Source organism: Balaenoptera ricei, chromosome 3 (genome assembly GCF_028023285.1).
Source record: "Balaenoptera ricei isolate mBalRic1 chromosome 3, mBalRic1.hap2, whole genome shotgun sequence".
Lineage (NCBI taxonomy): Eukaryota > Metazoa > Chordata > Mammalia > Artiodactyla > Balaenopteridae > Balaenoptera > Balaenoptera ricei.
The window spans coordinates 114,403,472-114,430,179 of record NC_082641.1 but is presented as its reverse complement, the minus strand read 5'-3'; the positions used below and the strand labels follow the sequence as shown (position 1 = coordinate 114,430,179).

The following is a 26,708-nucleotide window of genomic DNA, read 5'->3' as shown; positions in this document are numbered from 1 at the left end:
TGACCAGCACCACCATATAATATGAGAACAACTGGGTTACGTCTAGTCTCACCATGGCTAGGCAGTGACCGTATCTCACTCCTCCCTGCGTCTCCAGTGCTGGGCACAGCTTCTAGGACACAGAAAGCACAGTAAGCACAGGCTGAACTGGATGGAACATTCTGTAAGGATGGATTACTGGAAAGCACTCAAGCTTTCCATCTAACAGACTCTTACTGTTTCTACTGCTTGCCAACTGGGTTTATTTGGAAGGTAATGTTTTCCCAGGAATTACTATGAGGCTGAATGTAAAGACACTCAGGTCTAATTTGCACAAAGAGGGGAGATCCTCATCACATTTAGCTGCAGGACCTTCACTGTCTATCTTCCCCTCTGCTCCGTCAGCTCCCTGGGGGCAGAGACCATGCCTGCCTTGCTCCTCATTTATCTCCAGGGTGCTAGCACAGTGCTCAGTGTGGGGTAAATGCGCTATTCATTTTTGCTGATTAAATGAATAAATAAATGAATACATGAGTTCTTCTATGAGCCAATCCAAGGACCAAAGTGGCTTAGGTGTGCTTGTGGACGAAAGCTTTGGAAGGAGCCAGGAACAGAGAGTTGTTAACTCAGCTTCACTCTGCAGCTATACGGTATGCCTCAGCTCCAACACAGCAAACAGACCCAAAAATCATGCTTGCTAAAAGCCCGTGCACCATGCACAGCAGTCACCGCGCTGCCCCCTTTGGAATTCAGATGGCAAAAGCAATGCAGCCTCATCCCGCCACTCTCAGTTTCTCTGTGTATCTGAGGAGTGAGCTGCAAGGTGTCCCAGCCACCGCAGGGGGAAATTCTGCAGACCCTCTGCTTCCCACCCATAACTTCTCACCATGAAGACAGTGATCCTGCATGGGGGAGGGGGACCTGTTACAGAATAGAGGTGGATGGCCCCTTGGTGAAAGTCATAAGACTGAAAAGGATGTGGGGGAGTGGACAGACTGGCACTTAAATAAGAGGCTTAGGGCCTTGGGAGCAATAGGATGGCACATCCCATTAGGGATGACTTCCCCCAACATTCTGATGCCAACGCACCTGCTGGTAACGTAGAGCACGGGGCAAACTCAGCTCTCTGGGCTCAGCCAGTCTTACTCCCGGCCTGCCCCTGGGTGTGGATACACAGGGTATTGCCTCACGCAGTTTCAGTACCTTTGCCTCTTACCAACAGGCCCTCATCTCTCTCTTCCTCTTCACCAGGAAGGACCCTGAACCTGCCCCTTCAGGGTCGTGCTCAGGGTTTTAGAGCACGTGTCAGAGCAGTTGGTATTTTTATCAGATGAGCACTTCCCAGTGTTAGTATTAAGGAATTTGGAGTCAGCCATACTCAAGTTCAAATCCCAGCTGCTACTGAAGTCTCTGGGCCTCAGTTCTCCTTTCTATAAAGAGGAATGATAATTGTATCTACTTCCTAGGTTTGTCATGAGAATTCAATGAGCTAAATATGTAAAGCATTCAGCCCAGGGTCTGGCACATAGTGAGCATTCAATAAATGATAAATAATACTGCAGTAGTAAAAACTCTAAGCGTCATATGCTTTAATACTGTCTCCCATTCTAATGGGTACAGAGACCAACCAATCATGCTTAGGTAGACCCCACGCGGGGGCAGGACAGGAAGGCAGGGGAAAGGTGGGGCTGCTTCTATGTAAGCGAACCATGGGGCTTCCTGAGGGTCCCTCCTTCTCTTTCAACTCACACCTCCTGACTAATTTCCTGAGTCACAGCTTTGAGCAATCCCTCTACCATGGAGCACTGACCTGTGGTTGACAGAGTGATGTGTGAGAAAGAGAGAGAAAGGGAAAGGAGAAGGAGATAGAGAGAGAGACAAAGACAGAGAGTGTGCAGAGCGAGGGAAGAGAGCCCTGGAGCCTCCAGGGAGGCCTGGAGCTGTGAAGTGCTGGGGTGGGGCAAGGTTCACACAGGCAGACCTGCCTTCCTGTGTCTGTTCCCTGTGGTTCCTGCAGAAAAAGCAGAAAGCTGAGCAAAGGCTCTTCTGGGAGCTCAGCAAATGAGAACCAAGCAGCATCTTTAATCTGGATAAGGATGTGCAGAGAGCGTATGTGAATTCCTCTCTGGATACGTGAGCGCGTTCATGTTTATTTAATTATGAGAAGTTATGTAAGACGCTGGATAGTGTGCATAACCTATGTGTAACCCTCAGTGGTTAAAGTAGCTGACACCCATCACAGTCTACCCGTTGGTGAACGTTCTCTGCCCTCTGGGCCTTTGCACTTGCCAGCCCCTCTTCCTGGAATGTCCCTTCCCTGTTACTCTCCTCCCCACACCTGCCTCGCCCCTGTGAGCTTCTACCCATCCTCAGGGCTCACACTCTGCCTCCTCTTGGAAGTCCCGCATATTTGTAGCTGGGTGGCATGTCCCAAGACACTTACATCACCCTGTGGTCCTTACCTAGTCACTTGTCATTCTCTCTAGCAAGACCCTGAGTTCCTCAGAGGCAAGGACTGTATTTTACTTAGGTCTCTATCCCCAGTGCCTGGCACACAGTGGGTACTCAAATATACCTGCTGAATTAGAATAAAATACTCGAGTTGCTCATCTGTTTCCTTGAAAGACAGCCTCTATTCTCCTTAGGCAAGCCTCTGAATCCATCAGAGGGGACTTGTTATAAAACCAACAAGCAGAGCAATCCATTACTTCTGGGACTTCACAACATCATGGTGATGGCTTAAGGAGCCCCTTAAAGATGTCAGTAGCTGCCAATTAAGTAAACAAAAATCAGGATGGAAACCAAAGTATCAACAGAGACACTGTCAACACTGCCTGGCTAAGAAAGGCGGTGCAGTCACCTACAGACTCAGCTCAGCACCCAGGGGCCTGCACCTTCACTGTGAATTATCAAGGGCTCTGCTCCAAGCTTCTGTCCTGCTACCTGCACCTTCCACCTGAGGACTGACACAGGTGAAGCTGCGAAATTAAATCCAACAATGCGTGTGTCTGCTTTGTTAGAAAAGGCACTTGAAGACCAACACCCTGAAAGAGACAAATTTTCCATGTTTACACTCTCTGCTAACCTACAAGCACATGTATCTTAATATTGGCTGATACTGGTCACATATTGTGTTAAGCAACTTATATGGATTATCTTATTTAGTTTACAACAACTCCATGAGGCAGAAAACAGTATCAACCCCATTATACAGATTAAGCTAGAACACAGAGGAAGCTTAAGTTATACACGCAAACACAAAGACAGTATGCAGCAGAGCTGGGATTTGAACTTGGACACTCTGATTCTAGAGCCCAACCAAAGACTAAACACCCAGTCATCTCTCTCATGCAAAGACCGATCAGCCCCGTCCCAAGAAATTCTAAGATCACCAATGGCTCATATACAATCATCCTTCCCAAATTCTGAAACACTTAGGACACAGAGAACCCATTAGGAAATGCAGGGAGTAAGTCTAGGATGAATAAGGGAAGGCCTCCTGCAGAGAACAGATAATAAAGTCAAGGAGGGAGTGAGTAACCAGTGTGGGAGTTTGAGAGTCGCGCCTTTGAGAGGGTCACTAGAGCAGGGAGCCAGCCCTACCCCCCCACCCTGGGGTCAGAACCCTGGATTCTGAGGACCTAGGGGCTGTGTAAATCCCCCTGGGAAAGCCAAGGCAAGAAATGCTGGCTAGCTGATTCATGTACCGGACTTGAACCACCTTTCTTGGATCTGAGTTCCTAAAGGCAAATTAAATGCTGAAGGATATTTGCCTTTTATGATCCTCTGGAGCCCGGGCTTATTTATATGGTGAAGGTTAATGAAACAGTCAAGTGTGTGCATGAAAGCTAAAACAGGGATTGAAACTCTTCAATTTTCCTCTGCAATAACGAGCACTAGGCTCAGGTTCTTACCCTGCATTTCACATCCATTGATTATTTCAGTGACTCCAGTTACAATTAACAAGGATTCAGCCATGTGTGTTAAATCTTAACATTCAGTTTTCTCATCCATCAGCTGAGTGGGGGATGTGCAGAAGGGAGGGCTGGAGGGCAGGATGAGGCTCTGAAGTCCTTCCTTAGCTAAACGGTACTGATCCAGACCTATGTGCCCAACGCACGCTATGTGCTTCACCTGCTTTACCTCACTAAATCCTCACAATATAATTTCAGCAATTGTTTTAAACTCTCTTATGTCATCACTGCCTCCCAGGTAACCCCTCAGAACCTGCACTTGATTCTCCACAGGCTCCTCGTATGCCCCGCTCTGTCCTCACACCCCGCTGCTTCATCTCCAGATACGCTCCTACTTCACCCTCCAAAAGGCATAGTCTCCCCTCAGCAAAACCCCCCGTGTCATTGCCCCCTCCTCTTAGAGATGCGCCACCTTCTTGCTCTTTCTGCAGACAGGCTCCCCTAAGGACACACTTCCCCTCAGTCCTCCCAGGCAGGGGGCTGGCTTTCCTCTCACAGTCCTCATACCACTGGGCCTAGAGAAGGCGGGGAGGGAGCACATATCTCTCTTGCTGTTCCTTATGACTTCCAGACCTTTCTCCTTCTCTCCTCCCTAAGAACACTGAGTTCTGAACCATATTTCATCAGACTATGTCACCCATTATTCCATATCATTGGAATCTGCAACAATGGGTCAATCCCTGTCATTTCTCCACAGTTTTAGTTCCTGCTATTTAAATTCTTGACAATTTAATATATACATAGACCATCATTTTAACGCCCTGACTCAGTTTTATGAGCTCATCTCCTCCAGTGGTCTTACTTTAGTCACGATGAGCCTACCTGAGCCTATACCTGTCGTGATCAATAAATGCAAACTCTCCATAATCTCTGACTACTAGCTCAAATTTTTATATCTCCCTCTAATATCACAACTCTGTCAATCTTTTGCCTACCCCCAAGACTTCCAACTCACTAATCTAACCATGTTTTTTTTAATAGACCTTATTTTTTAGAGCAGTTTTAGGTTCACAGCAATATCGAGCAGAAGGTACAGAGTGTTACTATACACCCCCTGCCCTCACACACGCATAGCCTCCCCCATTATCAGCATCCCCCAGCAGAGTGGAACACTTGTGACAACTGATGAACCTACACTGACACATCATTAGCAGCCAAAGTCCATACTTTATATTAAGGTTCACTCCAGCTTTTATACATTCTGTGAATGTGGGCAAATGTATAATGACATATATCTACCATTGTGGTATCATGCAGAGTAGTTTCACTGCCCTAAAAACCCTCTATGCGCCATCTATTCATCCTTCCCACTCCCCAACCCCTGGCCACTGTGATCTTTTTACTGTCTCCATAGCTTTGCCTTTTCCAGAATGTCATATAGTTGGAATCACACAGTATTTTGTAGCCTTTTAAATTGGCTTCTTTCACTTAGTTATATGCATTTAAGGCTCCCCCATGTCTTTTCATGGCTTGATAGTTCACTTCTTTTTAGCACTGAGTAATATTCCACTGTCTGGATGTACCACAGTTTATTTATCCATTCACCTACTGAAGGACATCTTGGTTGCTTCTAAATTTTTGCAATTATAAATAAAGCTGCTATAAACATCCGTATGCACGTTTTTGTGTAGACATAGTTTTCAACTCCTTTGGGTAAATACCAAGGAGCATGATTGTTGGATCATATGGTAAAAGTATATTTCATTTTGTAGGAAACCACCAACTTTATGTTTAAAGTGGGTTTCTTGTAGACAACATATAGTTGGGTCTTTCCACATTCCTTCTCCCCTGGAAGTCCTGTCTCCCTTCATACCAGCCTCAATTCCATGGACTATCATTATAATCTCCCCCACATACATCTCAGTTCCTCTGCCCCTCTCTTGATTTCTTGTATCTTTTGGCAAAAAAATACAGTCCTGGTAAAATCTAATTGTCTGCTGGCACCCAGGGAGGTGAATGTGGTTACAGAGAATCAACCACATTAGCTGGTCTCATTTTAAATTTCTAACCATGAACTTCAAATGGGCTCTTACTGTTCTTCAGCAATAATATCCTGTCTCCTTAATTAATTCACTCTTAAATCTCCCTAAAATCTATTTCAGACCTCCTCTCCTCAAACTTCCATCACCTTCTCCCCAATTCTTACTCTCAGCTGATAATTTTTCTTCCTATTTCACTAGAAGAAAAATTGAAACAATAGAAAGAAAATGGCTACAGAGTCCTACCACCAATGCATCCATCTACTAGCCTCCTCACTCACATACTTGACCTTCCCTCCCACTATAGATAAACCGTATGTGATTCTATCGGAATTCATTCCTCTATTTATACACTATACCTAATCTTCTGTCATATACACTGTTGAATTACTGGATTCATACAATGATATACTGATATCATATACAATGACCAGCATAATTATCTACTGGAAAATTCCCATCAACATAAAAAATATTATGGTTTCTCCCATAAGGAGAAGGAGGGAAAGAAGGAAGGAAGGAAAGAAGGAAGGCATGCAGGCAAGGAGGGGGGAAGGGAGGAAGAGTGAGAGAGAAGAAAAGAGAAAGCTTCTCTTGACTCCACTTCTCACACCAGCTACTTATCCATTTCTCTGCCCTCCTGTTTAATAAAACTCCTCAAAAGGGCTGTCTGTATTACTGGCTTCAATTCTTCTCTCTCTTCTCATTCTTTAATCCTTACCAGTCACACCCTCCACTCAAAACTGCTCCCATCAAGGTGACCGATGACCTCCAAGTTGCTATATCCAATGGTCAATTCTCTGTCCTCCTCTTATTTGGGAATAATATTATACTATCAGCTTTATAAGGTAACTGTGACCATTTAATGAAATACTACAATGTTTAGAAACCTTTTATTGTAATCGTTTCTTAAAAACTCAGCCTAAATGTCCAAAACAGAAAACCTCCTAGGTTTACAGCATGCACATGTATGTTGATTTATCTCCGTTTGTATTTCAGTTGGAGCTTTCAATAAACACTCCTTCCCCATAACTGGGTCTCTGAAGGGAAGAGAAGGGGGTGTGGATTTGAGGCCCACACTCTTTTTCAATCTAATTTCTAAGGTCTCCATGGAGGAATAAGTGTTAATTATCCTGTACTGTGTGGGTGCCTCCACAGCATCAGTCTGAGAAATTCATTTAACTTCTGACCAATCAGAATAATGAGCTTCTTTCTCTCTCTTTTGATTTAAGTTTGTCAGTAGCTTTGAAAAAGTTTGAGAATTGGGGTTTTTAACCAAAGTCAAACAAACTAATAAGTTCCTAAAATTGGTGTTGTCAAAACAATAGCTTGAGCACCAAAAATTCAAGGTATCAAAATAACATGTTAGATCATTTTGGTTTGTCTTCTGTGTTAAAGCCAGTGATTCATCTCAGTAATAAGTGAGTTTGTGAAATTTATGGACCAAAAGGAAAGGGAAGAAATTCTGGGCCAATCAAAAATCAAAGAATCTCTGTTAATATCTGTGTTGAGCAGAGCACAAGAAATAAATGGTGGATGAATATTCTAAAAACTGTTCAATACATTGACCAAATAAAACACTCTGAGCAAATAATTTTGGGTTGAAAGCCAGCAAAAAATTGTTAGCAACATTTTGTTCCTAGAAATAATACTTTGTAAATCTTCAAACCAATGTAAAAGCATCTAACTGACCATTTTATTAGTCATATTAATAAATGCTTCTAAGCTTAAGTGTTCAAGAGTAAACAATCCATATGTGCAAACAAGATGCTTACCTATGTAGAAAATTCCAAAGAATCTACAAAGCACAAGTATGTGAGTTTAGCCAGGTCATAGGATATAAGGTTAACATACAAAAATGAATCATATTTCTATATACAGTAATGAATAATTAGACACCAAACATTTTAAAAATATTTCCAATAGTTAAAAAGGGAAATATTTATACAAGTCTTACAAAACATATGTAGACTCTATAGGCTGAAAGCTATAAAACACTAATGCAAGAAATCAAAGAAGACCTAAAAAATGGAGAGATAACACCATGTTCATGGTTTGGAAGATTCAACACAGGATGTCAGTTCTCCCCAAACTATCTATAGATCTAACATAATTCCAATAAAATTCATAGCAGAATTTCTTGTAGATATGAACAAGCTTATCCAAAAATGAATATGAAAAAGAAAGGAATGAGAAAAGCCATAACTGCTTTTTTAAGAATGGTAAAGTTGGAAGACTCAAAGTACCTCATTTTAAGACTTAACAAAGCTATAAAAATAAAGATAGTAGGTGTTAGTGAAAAATAGATATACAGATCAAGGAAACAGAATAGAAATCACAGAATTAAACCCATACAAATATGGTCAACAATTTCTGACAACTGTGCAAAAATAACTTGATGGAGTAAGAATAATATTTCAACAAATGAGGCTGGAACAAATAAATATCCATGTGCTATAAAAGGAACCCTGGGGCTTCCCTGGTGGCGCAGTGGTTGAGAATCTGCCTGCCAATGCAGGGGACACGGGTTCGAGCCCTGGTCTGGGAAGATCCCACATGCCGCAGAGCAACTAGGCCCGTGAGCCACAACTACTGAGCCTGGATATCTGGAGCCTGTGCTCCGCAACAAGAGAGGCCGCGACAGTGAGAGGCCCGCGCACCGCGATGAAGAGTGGCCCCCACTTGCCGCAACTGAAGAAAGCCCTCGCACAGAAACGAAGACCCAACACAGCCAAAAATAAATTAATTAATTAATTAAAAGGAAAAAAAAAAAGAACAATTACTAAAACTTAAAAAAAAAAAAAATGAACCATTAACACACACAACAATATGGATGAATCTCAAAGGAATTATACTGAGTGAAAGAAGCCAGTCTCAAAGGATTATATACTATATGATTCCACTTATATGACATTCTGGAAAAGGCAAAACTCTAGGGCCTCTTTGTTCCACGCCCAGCACAGCTACAGCTCATGGTCCCAAGAAGCACTGCAGCATGTAGCAGCTTCAAAGCCCTGAATCTGGATAAACTGACTTGTCTGCTAACTCTGTGTCCATCCAGCAGTCCCCGCAAGCTAAGAATGGCGGTCCCTTGTCACTTTCTTTAAGAAGAGACTTGAGTATGCCCTAATAGGAGATTAAGTAAAGAAGATGTGCATACAGCAGTTCACTGAGATGGATGGCAAGGTCCACACTGATATAACCTACACTGCTGGTTTTTTGGATATCATCAGCACTGACAAGACTAGAGAAAATTTCCATCTGACTATCACACCAAGGGTCACTTTGTTGTTCACTGTATTATTCCTAAACAGGCCAAGTGTAAGTTGTGCAAAATGAGAAAGATCTTTGTGGGTACAAAAAAAGATATCTCATTTGGTGAGCCGTGATGCTGACACTATCCACTACTCTGATCTCATCAAGGTGAACAACATCACTCAGACTGATTTGGGGACGGGCAAGATGACAGATTTAATCAAGTTCAATACTGATAACCTGTGTGTGGTAACTGGAGGTGCTACCCTGGGAAGGACTGATGTGATCACCAGAGATGAAGAGAAGTGAACAAATTCAGAGTATATTTTTAATATATGGATTAGACATGAGTGAGAGAGAGAGAAGAAACAAGGGTTTCTCCAGCATTTTGTGTTCTCCTCTCCATGGGCCAGTCTTGCTCCCAATCCAGTAACTAAAAACAACAAAAAGCAAGACGTCTAGAGTTTGAAATCAGTGGTCAAAATAAGGTGGTAACTAATTAAAATTACCATTTACAGGCTTTATATTTATTATCAATTTTTATTTATTTAGGTTTTTATTTATTTTCTTATTTGTGTTATTTCCTGTTAACTACACTAAGCATTTTACATTGTTTTGGTATTGATTCTCCCAATCATTATATGGTACGTATAGTATTACAGATTAAAAACTGAGATGCAGAAGAGTTACATGGCTTGTTCTATTTCCCACAACTGACAAGTAGTAAAAAAGAAGTTCAAACTCCAGGTCTTTCTGACTTCAAAACCTGTGCACTCATCTACTACACTACAGAATCTGTTGGGTATTCAAATATCCATATCCCAGCCCACCCTTTATTTCTCCAAGTTAGTTGAGCGTCAGCCCCAATTAAGTCTCTAGTTTTAAGTGTGCTAAGTAGAAGGGAACACGCTGCTCACCAAGGGGAAACACGTTGAGAGGGAAGAGCACAGTATTTGGGTCAGACTGACCTGTCTTGAAACTTGGCTCTACCACTTAGTCACTATGTCATCTTAGACAAGTACACTGCTCCAATAGATTCAACAAGCATTTACTGAGTGCCTATCATGTTCCAGGAAATATTCTAGGCTCTAATGTTATATTTGTGAACAAAACAGCAAAGATTCCTGCCTTCGAGAAGCTTACATTCTAGTGAAAGATATGGACAATAATTATAATAAATAACATGTATAGATGTCAGAAAGTCATAAGTACTATGAAGAAAAAAAAAGCAGGAAAGGGTGATTGCAAATGGAGAAGGGTTACAATTTTTTAAAGACAGTCAAGGAAGGCTTCTGAGAAAGTGACATTTGAGCAAAGACTTGAAGGAGTTAAAAAAGTTGTTCATGTAGATACCTGGGGAAAGAGCATTCCAAGTAAAGAGAATAACTAGTACAAAGGTCTAGTCCATGCCAAGTGTGTTTGAAGAATAGCAGGGGGGTCAGAGTGGCTGGAGTGGACTGAGGGAGGGAGAAAACCACAGGAAATGAAATCAGCGAGAGAATGGAGAGGCTAGATAATGTATGTCCTTATAGGACAGTATAATGACTCCACTTTTACTCTGAGTGGATGGGGAGCCACTGGAGGGTTTGAGCAGACCAGTGCCATGACCTGACTACTCTTCCTAAATGTCTGACTGATGTATGGAGAATAGACTATGGAAGACCAGGATAGAATCATAGAATCAGGGAGGCCAGTTAAGAGTCTCTTGGTTAGTCCAAGCAAGAGATGATGATGGCTTAGACCAAGGTAGAAATAGTAGAATTGGTGAAAAGAGGTCAGATCCTATATATATATATATATATATATATATATATATTTTTTTTTTTTTTTTTTTAGAAGGTAGAGCTGGTAGGATCTGCTACTAAATTATACGTCGGTTTTGAAAGGAAGAGAGGAATCAAGGATAAATCCAAGATTTTTTGTCCTGGACAACTGAAAAGTTGGGGAATACTAACAAGGTGGAGAAGACCAGGTCCAGAGTTAGTTTCATTAAGTTTGAAATGCCTATTTGGCATCTAAGTGGAAATACCAAGATGGCAATTGGATATATTTGACTCAAGTTCAGGAGAGAGGGCTGAGCTAAAGACATAAAATTTGAAGTCATCAGCATATGGATGGCATCTAATGATTTTAGATAGGATCACTAAGGCAATGAGTGTAAACAGACAGGAGAATTCAAAAGACTGGGCACATCTTTGGGGCATTCTAAAACTAAGACATCAGGGACACGAGAATTAATCAACAAAGACGCAAAAGTACTCATTCAGGAAGAAAAACCACAGAAAAGTATGTTATGCTAGAAGCCAAGTGAAGAATGTGTATCAAGGAGGAGGAAGTGATCAGCTATGTCAAAGCACCTAACAGGTCATGTAAGATGAGGACTGAGAAGCAACCACTGGATTTAGCATATGAAAGTCACTTGTGACCTTGAAAGGACAGTCTCAGTGGAGGCAATGGGTAGAGTGTTAAAGCCTTACTGAATGGAATAAGAAAGAGTATAAGGAGGACAACTGTCAACTATGAGTGTAAACAAGTCTAATGAGGAGTTTTTCTATAAAATGGAACAGAAAACTAGAGTAGTAATTGGAGAGGGAAGTGGAGTCAAGAGGAGTTCCTTCTTAAGACAAGACAATAGCAACATGTTTGTATACTAAGCCAACAGAGAAAGGGAGAAATTAACAGTGCAGGGGAGAGAAAGGAAGAGTGCAGGAGCCATGTCCTTGAGTGGCGTAAGGGACTGATATCCAAGACACAAGTGGAGGAGCTGGCCTTAGATAGAGCAGGAAGAGTAAGAAGAGGGAAAAGAGTCCATGAGCACAGATGAAAGCAGACTATGTGGATGGTGCGACCATGTGAAGCTTCTCTTCCGATGAGCGCTATTTTCCAAGTAAAATAGGAAATTAGGAGGGGGATGAAGTGTTAGAAAACTGAGACTAGAGAGGTATGAAATGCTTGTTTGGGACAGGGAGGAGGGTAAATTGCCCAGGAGCACCACGGACTGCTTGAGGTTGGAGGTAGTGAGTTTACAGCACGCCTGTTCAGTGCAGGTGTGTGCTCTCCAGCCGCGTTAACTGTGCAGAGGCGGGAGCAGAGTAGTGGAGAGCTAGACGCAACCAAGGTCAGGCTTTCATCCAGTGAGGAGGACAAAATAAGAGGAGGGTAAGAGAGTTGATGTGTGCAAGGATGATGATAAAGACTACCCATAAAAGAGAAGCTCTGCGAGGAGGGAGACAGGGGCCTGAGGGGGACGAAAACCAGTGAAAAGGTGGTGTGGTCAATGGCTTGTAGGTTTGGTGGAATCAAAGGACTGCTAGAATTGGGGTCCCGGGTGAAGAAAGCTGGACATATAGGAGGTAGTGGTCAGAGAGAGGGAGACCTAAAGTTAGGGTCATGGAGGAGCTGCAGTTACTGGTAATAACTAAGAGAATGAATGGTTGAGTTGGAGTTGAGGATAAGGTCACTGGAAAAGATGGTGTCAAGGAAATGAGAGGGCAGGGTAATGGAAGGGACATCTTCTTGGATACTGAAACCACCAATAACAACAGCAGTTAATGTTGGGAGAGCAACAGTAAGACAGAAGCTAAAATCTTCAAGGAAGGTAAGAGAGTAACCAGAGATGAGTAAGTGACCAATATAAGGAAAAGTGGATTCAGCCTGTTAGTTTATCTCTCCGAGTCTCAGTTTTCTCGCTTGTGAGCTGGAAATGCTGACAGTCCTTCTAACATGAGGTTTTTATAAGGATTAAGTAAGATGATGGAGGTAGAACAGCTGTCACCCACTGGGCCTGGCAGACTTCAGTGTGCAGGAATATGGAATTATTTGTAAAAGGGCACCTGTGAAGTCTTAGGTATATGTCTCATCTTTCCAACTAAAGTTGAGGAGTGTGGCTGAAAGGCTCGCTGAGCTCAGGGTTGACCCATTTCTCCTAATCATCACAACTCCGCAGAGATGTGTGCCCATGGCTCTCTCTGGGAGGCCTGGGCCTGGCATGACCCTCCCGTCTGCATCTATCCATACCCATGTCCATATCATCTCTGTCTTCCTGGCAGGCCCAGGCCTGCCTCCTCCAGCCATCTGCAGACACCAGGCATGTTGCCTTCCAGACTGAGCATCTAATACAGAAGGCAAAAAGCAAACCAGCTGTTTTGGCTGCTCTGGTGTGTCTCCCTTTTATATGGCCCGGCTAGCTGAAAGAGCCCAGGGAAGTGAAAGTCTCTAATGAAGTGGTACCTTCTATTCTGAACTGCACTGAACCCAGAAATGCGCAGAGGCTCTGGGATGGCACAGTCTGACTTGCCCATGACAGTCTGCCTGAGCTGAACGTCATTTTTCTACCCAGCATTTCCAAAGCACCCTGCTTATCCCTGAATTCTATATAGAAATGAAGGGTAGCCACTCTTGTCTGAAAACATTTTCTTGACCCTTTCCCTTTTCTTAGCAAACAAACACTTATCAACACTTACTTCTTTCTCTAACGCAAAGGGACATTTTGAAGCAGCAGTGCTGCAAGGAGAAACGAATCATTGATTTAGAAAAATTGTTGAGCTTCTGCAGTTTGCCAGCCTCCCATCTATTTGCTGAGGAATCCAGGTTCTGGAAAAGCAAAACTGCACTCCTATTTACCAACTACTATTTACCACTCTCAGGGCTTTTGACATTGATTAACACTGAAAGTGACATTTGGTTCTTGTGTTGCTTCTGAATAGACTCGTTTCAACTAAGAAACCAATAAGGAAGCCTTTAGGGGAAAATATTTTTGGGGCATAGTAGTTTGAAGGTGACATGAAACATTCTTTTGTCCAACATTTTGGATCATTATCTGGAATTGAAGCAGTGTGTTTTAGGGGAGAGAGAAGTTGGCATGTCACTAGGGAAGGCAGTCAGCCTCTGAAAGATAATTTAGAAACGTATGCCTAGGGAGGAGACGAGAGAAACCCAGAGGCAACTCACTAAAAAAAACAAAACAAAACAAAAAAGAGGTCAAGGTCTGAAAATGATTATTCAACAGGCAAGTAATTTAAGGTGTCATGATTTGCTGTACAAAAGGATCTGTGGTAAGAAAGGATTCTGTTAGATTTAAATTACATTTGATTTTTAAATTTATAATTTACAAGCAGATTTTCCAGCATGTTAAAAGAAAGCACACCTGTGTACATTTTTTCCCCAAATTTAGCATATCAGCCATATCTTTCCAGTAAACTTCCTGCGTAGAGCAGTTGCCATTACAGATTGGTGGTAAATGAGTTAAGTGATATTTCCATCAGCCTTAAAAGTGCATTTCCTTATAGCTCCTCCCTCAGATTTGGCTCAAAATTAGGCAAGGAGAACTGCTGCTTTCAAAGAGCTCAGGGTGGGCTTTGGTAGGCATCAGAATTACGTAGAGAACGAGGTTAAAAGACAGATTCCTGGGCCTCATCCCCAGGAATTCTGAGTCAGTAAGTCTGCAACAGGGCCTGGGAATCATAGTTATAGCATGCACCCAAGGTAACTCTGATACAGGTGGCTGAGGAGCACACCTTGACGAATCTTGGCTTAGAGAAGATGCCCTCTAGATTGCTGTGTCAAGAGAAGATGCCCTGCCTTCTGGATCCAGCATATCCTCTGGTTCCAACGCACTCTGTAAGCTCACACTTGGTGGACAGTTTTGCTGATCGACACTGCTATGCTAGGCAAGCCCATCTGTGGGGCTCAGTGTGACACAACCCTGATTTCTCTTTATTCTGTTAGAACGATTACAGGAAGTTATCTATGCAATGCAAGGATTTTGTGGTGGGCGTGCTGGACCTATGCCGAGACACAGAAGAGGTGGAAGCGATTTTAAATGGTGATGTGAACTTCCAAGTCTGGTCCGACCACCACCGTCCAAGTCTGAGCCGGATCAGACTCGCCATTAAATACGAAGTCAAGAAGGTAAGCTTCCCCACCGCTCCCGGCCTTCCCAACTCCAGGGCTGCTGGCCTGCCTTTGTGTTCATGCTTATTTTCTGTTCCCACAAGAGGACGGTGACAACACTGATTACCCAACTTGCCTCTAGACAGGGAACTTCCAGACCTGCAGGACTGCTCAGAGCTCCTTCCTTCACTCCCAGCCCACCAGGAGAGAGAGATGAATCATGACAGTTACTCCATGAACAGGCTTCAAGCCTGGAGAACAAAAGAGCAGATTTTCAACCTCCAAGCCACTAGCAAGGACAAGATTACAGTGAATGTTCCCATCAGCTAGCAGGCCAATTCCCAAGTTTTCATGAAAAACATATCACTCAGCTCTGTGAACAGCATTTATTGAGCTTTCCCTGTGTGCCTGGGGACTTATGTAGAAAATGTCTTACTGTAGAGGATTTGTAGGATCCATGGTTCTGGGAGGCTCAGAGGAATTTCACTCGCAAGGCTTATGAAACCTTTAATAGGAAGCATGACTAGACTTTCAAAAGAGTTAAGTCCCACCTCCTCAATCAACCTCAAGGTGTCTTTAATGGCCACCAGCACCCAGTAGCCCTCACACCCACAGTGGCTGGTCAGACTGAGTCCCTAAGGAGCAAAATTCAGTTATGGTTCCACTTTGGATATACTCTGGATTCTTTAGAATCTGCTCTTACGTTAGATGACCTCATTCATCCTGGTGAAAACTGCAGAGCCGCGAAGATCCATATGCTTAAACACCAATGTGCTTTCCACATACGCAAGGTGGCTGATCAGTCTTTAAGGGTTTGTTTGTTTTTCCAGCTCTTTTACAGGGTGACTACTGGGGGGACTTCCAATGCCCCCAAATTGGCCTCTTGGCATTTCTCCTCTTGTCTGATTATCTTAATTTGTGTGGGATGAACCATCCTTCAACAAACCACATATATCTGTGGTATTCATCTAGAGAGAGCTTCCAAGTTTGATAAAAATCTTCCTGTCCTTTTAATTTTAATAATATACAAAAATTCTAGGAAAAATAGCTTTTATCAAAGACTCTGAGTCCTGAAGATAAAATTGATAAATCATGGGAAAGGTGGCCTTAGATTAATATTCAAAAGCATAGAATTACAGGAGGGGAGGAGTCAGGCTGCAGTTTCAAGTATGTACAATCCTATTTATTTAGTGTAGGGAAACTCACTTTTTAGCTTATCTCAAGAGCTCACTGAGGCGCTTCAGCAAAGCACAGCAATCCCTTCCTAAAGGTGCTGAGATATCCATGGTCTTGGGGTTCAAAGAAACCCTGCAGAAGAGACTGCTTGGTAATGAATGGTAACAAGCCTGAGTTTCTAGCATTTCCTTCCTTCCCCAAGCCACAGTATTCTCCTGCTTCCCAACACAGGGTGAAAGGTGAAGATGTATTTGACACCCCAAAGAAAAGATGATGTTTGGCATTTGCAGATTTACATTCACAGTTTTGGCTATTCACAAGCAATTCCAACAGCCCATGAAAATGCAAGCATTCACCGTTTTTCTGAAACATAAATCCAACTTAGCAACACAGTCACTGAGGGTAAATCACTGAGCAAGTCCAGAGTCTGGCTACCACTTCAGAGCCTATATGTATGTTCCTTCTCATTGTCAACTACAAGTACAAAATAGCCCTGGTGATGAATGAGAAGAAAAAGTGAAAACACTCTATGAACATGACAGTTTTGGTCAGAATAAAAAGGTTTTGTGAGGGAAATTATTTACTCTAGTGGTATTTGCTAATTAGGAGAATCATAAAGGTCTCAAGAAATACTCATCATGAATGTCAAGTGTCTGCTGCAATCCATAGGTAGGAAGATGATAAATGACCTGCATAAAATGTCAGCCTTGCTCATTTCAAAATCTCCAATAGGTAAATTCTCTCAAACCACATATGCCATCATTCGAGAGCAGACAGACTCATAGTTTTCCTTGACATTTATTCTATCGTGAATTACCAGCAAAAATACATAACATTTTAAAATCTTATTGATATTATAATGAGATTTCATTTTTAATTTATGAACTTTAGAATGCTTGCATGGGCACAGTCTAACCCTGGGTCTTTGAATTATGAAACAACTAGCACCAAGGCTTATTTACACCTGACATATATATGTGTCGTAAGGCTGGAATATAAAACCATAAAAAAATTCCTAAGGCTCTGCCACATATCAAATCAAACCATTAATTCAGTGATTAAAACAAACTAGTTGTTCTTGGCAGTTCCATGAGCTGCTAATAGGTGACCTTAAGAAAAGTTTTTGTGTTCAAATAAATTTAGAGACCTTAAGTTAAGCAGAGTCAAAAAGACTTCTTTGCTTAAAAACATTATAGAACCTTGATCATGCATTGCTACTCTAAAAGAAGAAGGATACAATGTGTATGACTTGACCACAGAACTCCCTTTCTCATGGAGCATCTGGTAAAACTAGTTTTCCATGTAACAGTATTTGGGAAACTCTAGTATAGAATCATTCTTTATATTTCTGAAATGCATAGATCTGAGTGAAATGGGTGCCACTCTGTGGCTGGTACTGCACCCCAGATCATGTCCTTCATTTGAATGTTTGCCTCTCTTCGGGCATCACCCTCATGTCTGGTCCTCTGGCTGCCTCAGCCATAATGTCAGCCTCCGTTACATAAAGACAATTACCCCACCATGGCACAAGGGACCACCTGGTAAAGAGGAAGGAATGATGAAGAGGGTGTCAGGAGATTTCTAGCATGATTCTTACATTTAATGACCACATGGTCTTGGATAAGTCTTTGAAGCTCTCTGGGCCTCATTCCCCTTCTGAAAAATAGGCATATCCGCTTTTGCTTCACAGGGTTTCTGTGAACTTTCAAATGAACTGGTATGAGGGGAAATGCTTTGGAAACTGAAAAGGTCTCTACAGCTCCACAGGGAAACATCAGCACTGTCACTGAGTGATGCTATGCTCCCCCTTCCTTGGGACTAGAGGGGTCCTTTTATCCCCAGAGACATTCCCTAGCTTGTCCTTTGTTATCTTCCCAGAGAATGCTGGAAATGTCCCCCTGGGTAAGGACATCGTCCCTATAGCCTAAAACTCCTCCCCCAAAGACCAAAAGGCCTTGTGAGGATACGGCTGCTCTCCATGACTTCTGCCTTAATAGGGTGACTCAGCCTTCCCACCGTGTTTGGAGGGCAGTGTTGGAGAAGTGGCTAAGAAGGTACCCTTAGAGGTTAATCACGGTCCAACCACTTATTAATGGGGTCACTTAAGCAAGTCACTTAGCCTCTCTGTGTCTCACTTCCCTCATCTATAAAGTCTGGTTAATAATGCCTACTTTATTGAATTGTTATAAGAATCAAATGGAATAAAGCACGTGTGCCTCAAATAGCCCCAGGCCTCACCAGCCTGTGGGTATAAATGAGGCAGTGTTAATACACACATTGCACTGGCTTAGAGTCAGTGTTCACGTTACTTAAGACATTTCTGTTATCCATCTCAGTCCCCCGCAGCCTTTACAGGCCACAGTCCCTTCAGAAGCCAAGCATGCCTCTTGAAGAAGCAAGGATGCTTCTTCCCCATACTGAGTCACAGTTAAGCCCAGAAGCAACTCTACTTTCGCTTCACAGATAAAGAAAACAATCCCTCCAGCTTTGGCCTACAGCCCCAGTATATATACAGGCCTTGGTCTTCTCCCCCAGGGCCAACCTGAGTGACAGACATCTTGCCGACTCCTCCATTTCTAGCTCTGTCTCCAGGGAACATGCATAAATATCCTTCTTAAAGACTCTCCCCTCCCCCTGCACATCAACTCTAAATAAATGCTTGGGGACTCTGAGTCACACCAACTGGGAAGACCTAACCAGTCTGTGATTCATTCAGGTGCAGCTGGCCCAGTCTGCACCCGTAAAGAAAGATCAGTGTCTGGCACATGGTCGTTGCTGAGTGACTGGTTACAGAGACAAGATGCTTAGTGCTCTTTTCAGCTTGTCTAACTGAAGACCCACATCGGGGCCCTTCACTCTCATCCCTTCCTCTCTCTCCTCTTTATCGCTTCTTCATTTCTAGGCTTACAGGGAGGCTATCTCCCTTTCTTTCCCCTGTGTCATCTCTTCCTCCTTCCTGACTTCAGGTCTGCCTTAATGAGGATCAGGTGCATCTCCATTCACTGAAAGAACTTTGTGGGCGTGTGTCCTCCAGGTTCAAAGCGCCAAAGGAGAGTGAGACAGGAGACCCGTAAGGTCCTATTTTCTACAATAGAAGCCTTAACTCCACCTGTAGAGGAGATGGAGGCCCCTCTGGACATAATTAAGCTAAGGTCTGCTACCAAAAAACATGGGAACACATGAATATTTTGTCCAAAATTATATCACTGTCATTGCAGAAAGCAAGTCTATTATTAGGCAATATCACCAATAAGGGTGGTTAGTTTAACCTGACAAGTTGTTTTAGCCACGGCCTGGAAGCCCTACAGTCACTGATCAGCCTGTGGGGGATCCTGAGGAAAGTAAGACACAGTCTTGCCCTCAGAGAGCCATCAGTGTGGCGGGTGAGGTGCGGACAGACAGGCTCTGACCACAGCAGCAACAGCGTCTGCACTTCGCTAGCTGAGCAAAGTAGAGTTCATAGCATTTGCCTCTTTCAGACCCCAGGTGGCCCCCAGTTCTAGCGTCTTGACATGTGGCTTGATTTGGAGGATGCAGTCATGGTACCAGCTATCTTTCCTTCCGGCTGATGAGACCCACCCACTCACCTCAAGAAGCAGCACCACTCAGCAGAGCCTTCCAGATCCCAGAATTTCAGAGGTGCCCTTTCCTGACTCTGCCAAGCTCCTGGGTGATTCCTGGACCAGAAAGCTAGTATCACATGAAATAAAGACCTGGGACAGGACCATGGGAGGGGGAAGAATGCAGGCGGAACCCTCACTAGCCCTACTTAGTAACACAGTTCCCTTTTTCTTCACACTGCTGTACTAAGGAAATAATATCCCCTGTGATTTTCATTCACTGGCTGACTCATCATTTAACTAACATTCACTGATGTCTACTACATCACCAGCTCCGTGTTCAGCACTGGAGAGACTGAGAAGACCCAGGCCTTGTCCTTGAGCGGGGTTCATGTAGCACTGGAGAGAGATGTGTGAACAAAGGGTCACAATCCTGTCTGAGCAAGGCAAACAGGAATGGGAAGGGGACAGCATGGGGGTCAGAGGAAGCACTGACCAGCTCAGTCTAGACCTCAGGAAATGATTTTTCCCAGAAGTGGAAATGCTTGAGGTGGGGCTTAAAGGATGAGAGGTTCTGGAAGGGATGGCAATTTAGGTAGAGAGAGGTTAAAGTTAAAAAGCCACAGATATCTTAGTTAGAGTGGCACGTTTATGAAAGGAACATGTTTAGAGGGGCATGTGGCTGAGGCTGTACTATTGTGGGAAAGAAACAAACTGGAAAGTTTGTCAGCAGCAGATCCTTGAGGGGATCATATGCCATGCGCAAGGAACTTGGGCTTTATCCTGCCAGCACCATCCAACAGAATTTTCTATGATGATGGAAATGTTCTGTTTTCTACCGTCTAATATGGTAGCCACTAGCCTCATATGGTTAATTAGCACTTGAAATGCGGTTAATGTAATTATGAAACTGAATTCTTCATTTTTTTAATTAATTAAAATTTCAATAGGCCCATGTGGCCAGTGGTTACTAAACTGGACAGTATGACTGTATACCCTCATTCATGCATTTAACAAGCTTTCTCTGAGTGACTACAAAGTATGCCGTGCCAATCACTGGGGATGTGGCAGTGAATAAAAATGACGTGATGCGAACCATGGTGGGGAAGGCGGATATTCATCAGAACATCACACCAATACATTGTAATGTTCCAACTGAAGTCAGTGTTATGAAACAGAAAAACATGGTATTACAACTTCTAAAGGCAGATATGACCTAACTGGGAAGGTCAATAAAGGCTTCTCGGAAGAACTCATGTTTGCTCTGAGAGAAGTTTACCAGAGGTGGGGAGGACATTTCTGGCAGGAAAAAACATGTTCAAAGCTGTACAAAGGCCCTGTGGTGAGAAGAAATACAGCCTATAAGAGGAACTGAAAGAATGTGAATGTGGCAGAGTCAGAAGGCATGAGGAAGAGTGGGGTGTGGGATGACTCTAAAGAAGCATACAGATCATTGTTGCTTTTGTTGTGGTCATCCATGTACAATGCTTGGTGTCAGTCGATTTATCTCTTGTAAAAATAAAATACAGTGTGTGTGTGTGAAAAAAAAAAAAAAAAAGAAGCATACAGGAACCAGACCACGCAGGACCCAGAGGCTGTGGACCACGCTAAAGGATTTTGTTTTTGTTCTTTTTTAAGGAACAGTAGGAAGCCATCGGAGGAGTTTAATCGGGGGTGGTTTTCTCAGCATAGAAAGCCTCTGAGAAAGGCTGAAAGGCAAAAAGGGTGGGTATGGATGCAGTGTAATTGTTGAGCAAAAGGGACAGACTATTAATCAAGGCAGGTGAAGTTATGCTGCGTTAACAAGCAAAACCAAAGCTGTATTGGCTTTTAACAAAAAAAAAAAAAAAGGTTTATTTACTGCTCATCCTATTTCCATCTTGCAACAGAATTCAGAGGAATTCACTCAGGAACCCAGGCTGATAGAAATGCCACCATCTCAAATGTTTCCACCCTGCCAAAGGGAAATCCAGCCCTGGAGAGTCTCACATCAGCAATTAAATGCTTTCACCTGGAAGTGACACACATTGTTTCTGCTTACAACTCACTGTCAACAATTAGTCACATCACCCACCCCACCACAAACGGGGCCAGGAAGTGCTGAATAATCCTGCCATGTGTTTGAAAGGAGAAAAAAAAATGGAGCTATTTAGTGAAGAGCACTAATGACCACCAACAGGAAAAAAAAAGTTGAGGAAATTCATATTAAAAGCATCAATGTCTCTATAAATAGGAAGCAGAATCACCCTCTGAGGTAGAAGGCACCCTGAAAAAAAATTTTTAAAAAGGTTTGGGAAAAATTCTGTGGGAGATGGGAAAGAGAGCTGAACAGTAGACCCAATAGCCCAGCCAATACTAGAGACTGTAAATTCTTTGCAACAGCCTGTGTTCTTAACAAAAATGGGAAATCTCTACAAAAAATGGTAACATACCAGGTCAGTGCCCTCCATGAACCTCAATTCCCTGCTGTGAACTTCATTTCAAGATTCTTTCATAGAGATGGAGCCCAGAAGTGCACAAAATGTGCCCACAGAGAAGAATACGAAGGAGGGAGGGGCAACCTTAGAGGGGAGGGGTGTGGGGGGAACATTCCACCGGCATCACTACCCTGTCTAAAGGTGGGCCAGGGCCTCTAACAACAGCAGAAGTCTGTTTGTTCTTTCCTCCAAAAATCACCATCTTGTGCACATTTTACAGTCATGCCATAAGCTGGCCCATTTTTCTACCTGGAAAAACTCCCATAAGAAGAAAACGGAACCTGTTGTGTAGCAATTTATAGTGTCATGGCCAGGAGCGTGCCTGCTCACGTTCTCCACTTACTAAATATGTGGCTTTAGTAACCTGTCTCAAGTTACTAAATCTGCTGGCCTGCAGGAGCCCCTTGGATAAGGCAGATGCTACTCCAACCCTCAAAAGCCTCCTGGCCTAAATCTGTGCTAAGAGAGACAATGAGGCCCAGCAGTAGATGCACAACTGGCTGAAACCCCTCACCCTAGTGTGGTGACCTAGAGACGGCAGCTGACCTCTACTGGGGTTCTGTTTCATTTCCTCCGTCTGCAGAGAGCACAGGGCCAGCGAGCAAAGGGAATGTGGGGACACTGGGGCTTTCTAGAGGACGCCTGAGAGGCCAATCAGACGCTCACATGCTCTGAGCAGACATTCTCCCACTGTGTTTTCCTGCTGAGGCATCATTTCAACAGATGCTCAGAGTTAAGGAGACCAGAGCTGTCACAAACACAGTCTGGCTGGTCAGGCACTACCCCAAACTGTGCTGCAGGACGCCCAGGAGCTGCCAAACGCTGCTGGAATCCATCGGTATCGAAAGCATCAATCAGTGTCCTCTTTGGGGAGTCCTCTCAGCACTTTCGTGGCCCCAGCTGGCACAGAAATGACCGACGTCCATTAATCTCTTGGCTCAGAGCGGCTATCTTTTGCCTAGGAAAAGTAGTCTTGATTTTCTCAAGCAACAATCCTAAGAAGAACTAACTCAAGTATGTATGTACCCCTTTTCTGCCTGGAAAAACACTCAGGAGAAGAAAAATAAACACTGTTGGGCAGCAGCATACTGTTACGGCTAGAAACCTGACTACACGTGTGCAAATCCCAAGTCCTTCATTTACTAGACAGGTGGCTTTAGATAAGTTATTTCATCTCTGGGGCTCAGTTTTCTTATCTGTACTGTGGGGACAAACAATAGTACCTAATAAATGATAATCAATGTTTATTAACACATAATGTAGCTACAACACAGTTAGTGCATAATGCTAGCTAATGGAAACTATATGCCATGTTGGTTTCACAAGCAGAAACTACCCTTAAGACAAAACCAGCCTTTTTCAACCTCAACACTGTTGACATTTGGGGCCAGATCATTCTTTGCTGTGGGCACTGTTCCATGCGTTAGAGGATATTTAGCAACATCCCTGGCCTCTACCTACTAGGTGTCAGTAGCACCACCCTCCTCACAAGTTCTGTCAACCAAAAATGTCTCCAAGACACGGTCTCTAATGTCTCCACAGGAAGACATGGAAACAAAATCATTCCCTGTTGAGAATCTCTGGGATAGTTTTCAGGATCTAGGCTATAACCCCTTAACTGTAAACCACTGAGGACAGGGATTGTTCCCCAAGGATGCACTGCATCTGTCTAGACCAAACCCAACGTTAGATCGAAATCAAACTCAATGTATCTCTCTAGAACAAATTAAGTTCTCATACTTAGCTGCATAAAGGAAACCACTTGGGAGCTTTGTAAAAAAAAAAATGTCAATACCCTACCCACAGAGCTTCTAATCCAATTCTCCTGGGTGGGAGCCCAGGGACTGTGTTTTTAAAAGGCTCTCTGATGATTCTAAATTTTGTAAAGACTGAGTTCCTGGCAGGTGGGACCTCTCCTCATTCATCTTGGTCTCTGAAGACAGAGAAATAGTACTCACACTACACATCATGTGCAGTCTCCATGGTGAGCAAATGAATAGACAGATGGGTGTAAAATGTGAAGCCACAGGCTTTAATGTACTTCAAACATCTGTAATTCCCCTCATGATCAAAAATCCATACAACAGAATTCAGATGATGTTCCAGGCTGGCCTGAGAGTATGGGGCCATCATCTCCACGCCCTCCATTGCTGACCTGTGTCCCTTTTGGGTTTGTAACTCTGGAAAAGAGCTCTTACTATGCAGAGATGCTGTAACAGTGGTTCTGGCCTGGCAGTCTTAGGGATGGAGGAGAGCCGCAGGTGGCTCCCGGGGTGGCCCCGCACGGCAGGGAGAGGCAATGGGGCCGCTGTCCTCCACAGGGGAGCTCAGCTCACTGAGTGGTCCACAGTGGGTCTCAGGAGTGCTCCTCCACTCACTGGCCTGAGTTGCTGACCCGCCCCCCCCCCCATCCTGGCTCAGCTTTAAGAGGGAAAAGCAGAGCGCCTGATGCCTCCCTCTCTGCCCTTCCTCAGGCCTGCTGTTGAATCATCTGACACAATTTTCTCTAAAGAGCAAATACTACTGCACATTTGCAAAAGAGATTTCACTTCCTCAAAGTCCGCACAACCAGACAAAACAACTACTGCCTTTTTGGTTATTCTGCTGCCTTCTGTTCAGCAATTTGAATATATAAATATTTGCATGGAAGGATAATCCTTTAAAGCATTTTTCTTCTCGGTTATCATGTTTCCTAAGCTGTGTAGCCTTAGCTTACCTATCCTTATATCTATCATGTGCTGCATTTGTTAAGGTATTCAGAGGCTGATTATTATTACATTCTGAGTTAGGGACTAACAAGAAGAGAGGAATTTGAGGAGCATTCAAGGAAGGAACATAAATCGCCACTGCCTCCAAGAAACAGATGCAAACCAAATGCATTTACTAGCCCAAAGTGGAAAGAACAAGAGTCATTTTCAAATTGTCACTTTTATCCCAGAGTCAAACAGATCTTAAAAATTATAGTCCCCCCAGCCCAAGGACCTGTAACTAACTCCAGCAATTAAGCTAAAGACCAACTACCCATTTCCATCTCATTATTTCTGTACTAAATGCTCATATATGGATTCAGAGTCTTAAGAAGCATTTGATCTTTTATATATTCCTCCCATTATGTACCATAATGCATTATTCTTTTATTAACATTCATCTGCCTAAGGTCACCTGCAAATTTCTTGATGGAAGGGGAGTCTTGTAAGTATCACTGTGGATGAAAATCTTTGCTTAATAGAGATGCTTTAATTTATATAATCCAAGCCATAGTCCTGTCTTGCCTGGATTACTACAGTAGCCTCCAACTGATCCATCTGCCTCTGACCTCACCCTCCCCTCCTCCTCACCAACACGCACAAGCAACAGTCAGAGAACTTTTTGAAATAGTCAGATCACATCAGCCCCCCACTTAAATCTTCCATCTAAAAGTGAACAAGAAAGGCACAGTCCCTGACTCCAGGGCGTTCTGAGTCTAATGATCATCACTTCCAGAAGCAGAGCTGGAGACAAGGGTCCCTGTGCAAGTGAGTGAGAAGCCTGCAATGAAGGGGCAGAAGCAGGACGAGGCAGGGGAAGCTAAGCTAAGGCGTGGGTTCAGTGAAGCCCCACTGAGTAGCCCTGCAGACGTGTTGCCCTGTGACTCCCTCCCTCATCAGCCACTCTCTATCCCAGTGCCCTCTTCTGTAGCAAATATCATTTGTCATTTGTTTACTTGTTTATTGTCTATTTCCCTCAACACAGTAAGCTCTGTGGTGGCAGCTCACCAGTGTATTCCTAGCCTAGAGAGGACCCAGGCAAGCAGAAGATACTCAAAAATATTTACTGAATAAATGAATGACTGAGTGAATGAATGCACCATACCTGAGTTTTCCTCCAGTTTTCATTTTTCTCAAATACAACAAAATCCCACGTTCAAGGTGCAATGCATTCCTAAAAGCTGTTGAGGAAACTCAGGGTTCTCTTGAGAAACAAAATGAGATAAATAGGAAATGAGTCCATGATGAGCTACTAGACATTAGGCATTGTTTGTCTCGTTCTTAAAGTCCTACAACTACTGGCACAGAGTCCATGGAAACTCAGATCATGACTAATAGCCTTATTTTATTTAAAAATAAAAAGAAAGGTCATTTAAATACAAAATACCATTGTTTGATTAATAAAATCAGTAGCAATTTGGCCAGCAAGTTGCATCCTGAATAAATTACAAATCAATTAATCTTTTTATATGTATTACTCCATAATAAAACCATTGGATATATCATCATCTGACTGCTTTGCTTGCTTCCCCTCTGATAGGTGTTAGCTCTTCCTGAACAGGCAGACTTGCAAGCTTGAAGGAGGGAATAATCATGTGACACCTATTATCAGCTAAATCTGTAGATATTAAAAGACCTAGCCCCTAGAAGATGTGGTACATATATACAA

The 26,708-nt window shown here is 43.2% G+C and overlaps 1 protein-coding gene and 1 pseudogene across 5 annotated transcripts in view; both read left to right on the top strand.

Annotated features, from left to right (window-relative positions):
• The window catches only part of TRPC7 (transient receptor potential cation channel subfamily C member 7), a 124,055-nt gene that overhangs the window by 17,826 nt on the left and 79,521 nt on the right, over positions 1-26,708 (top strand). For 3 of the 5 annotated variants that reach the window (XM_059919486.1, XM_059919488.1, XM_059919487.1), the window contains exon 2: positions 14,915-15,097. The exons of the other annotated variants lie outside the window; for them this stretch is intronic. In XM_059919486.1, coding sequence (XP_059775469.1) covers positions 14,915-15,097 — 183 coding nt within the window. The remainder of the gene's footprint in view (positions 1-14,914; positions 15,098-26,708) is intronic. 5 annotated transcript variants of the gene reach the window in all.
• LOC132362066 (small ribosomal subunit protein eS4-like) lies at positions 8,905-9,496 on the top strand (annotated as a pseudogene).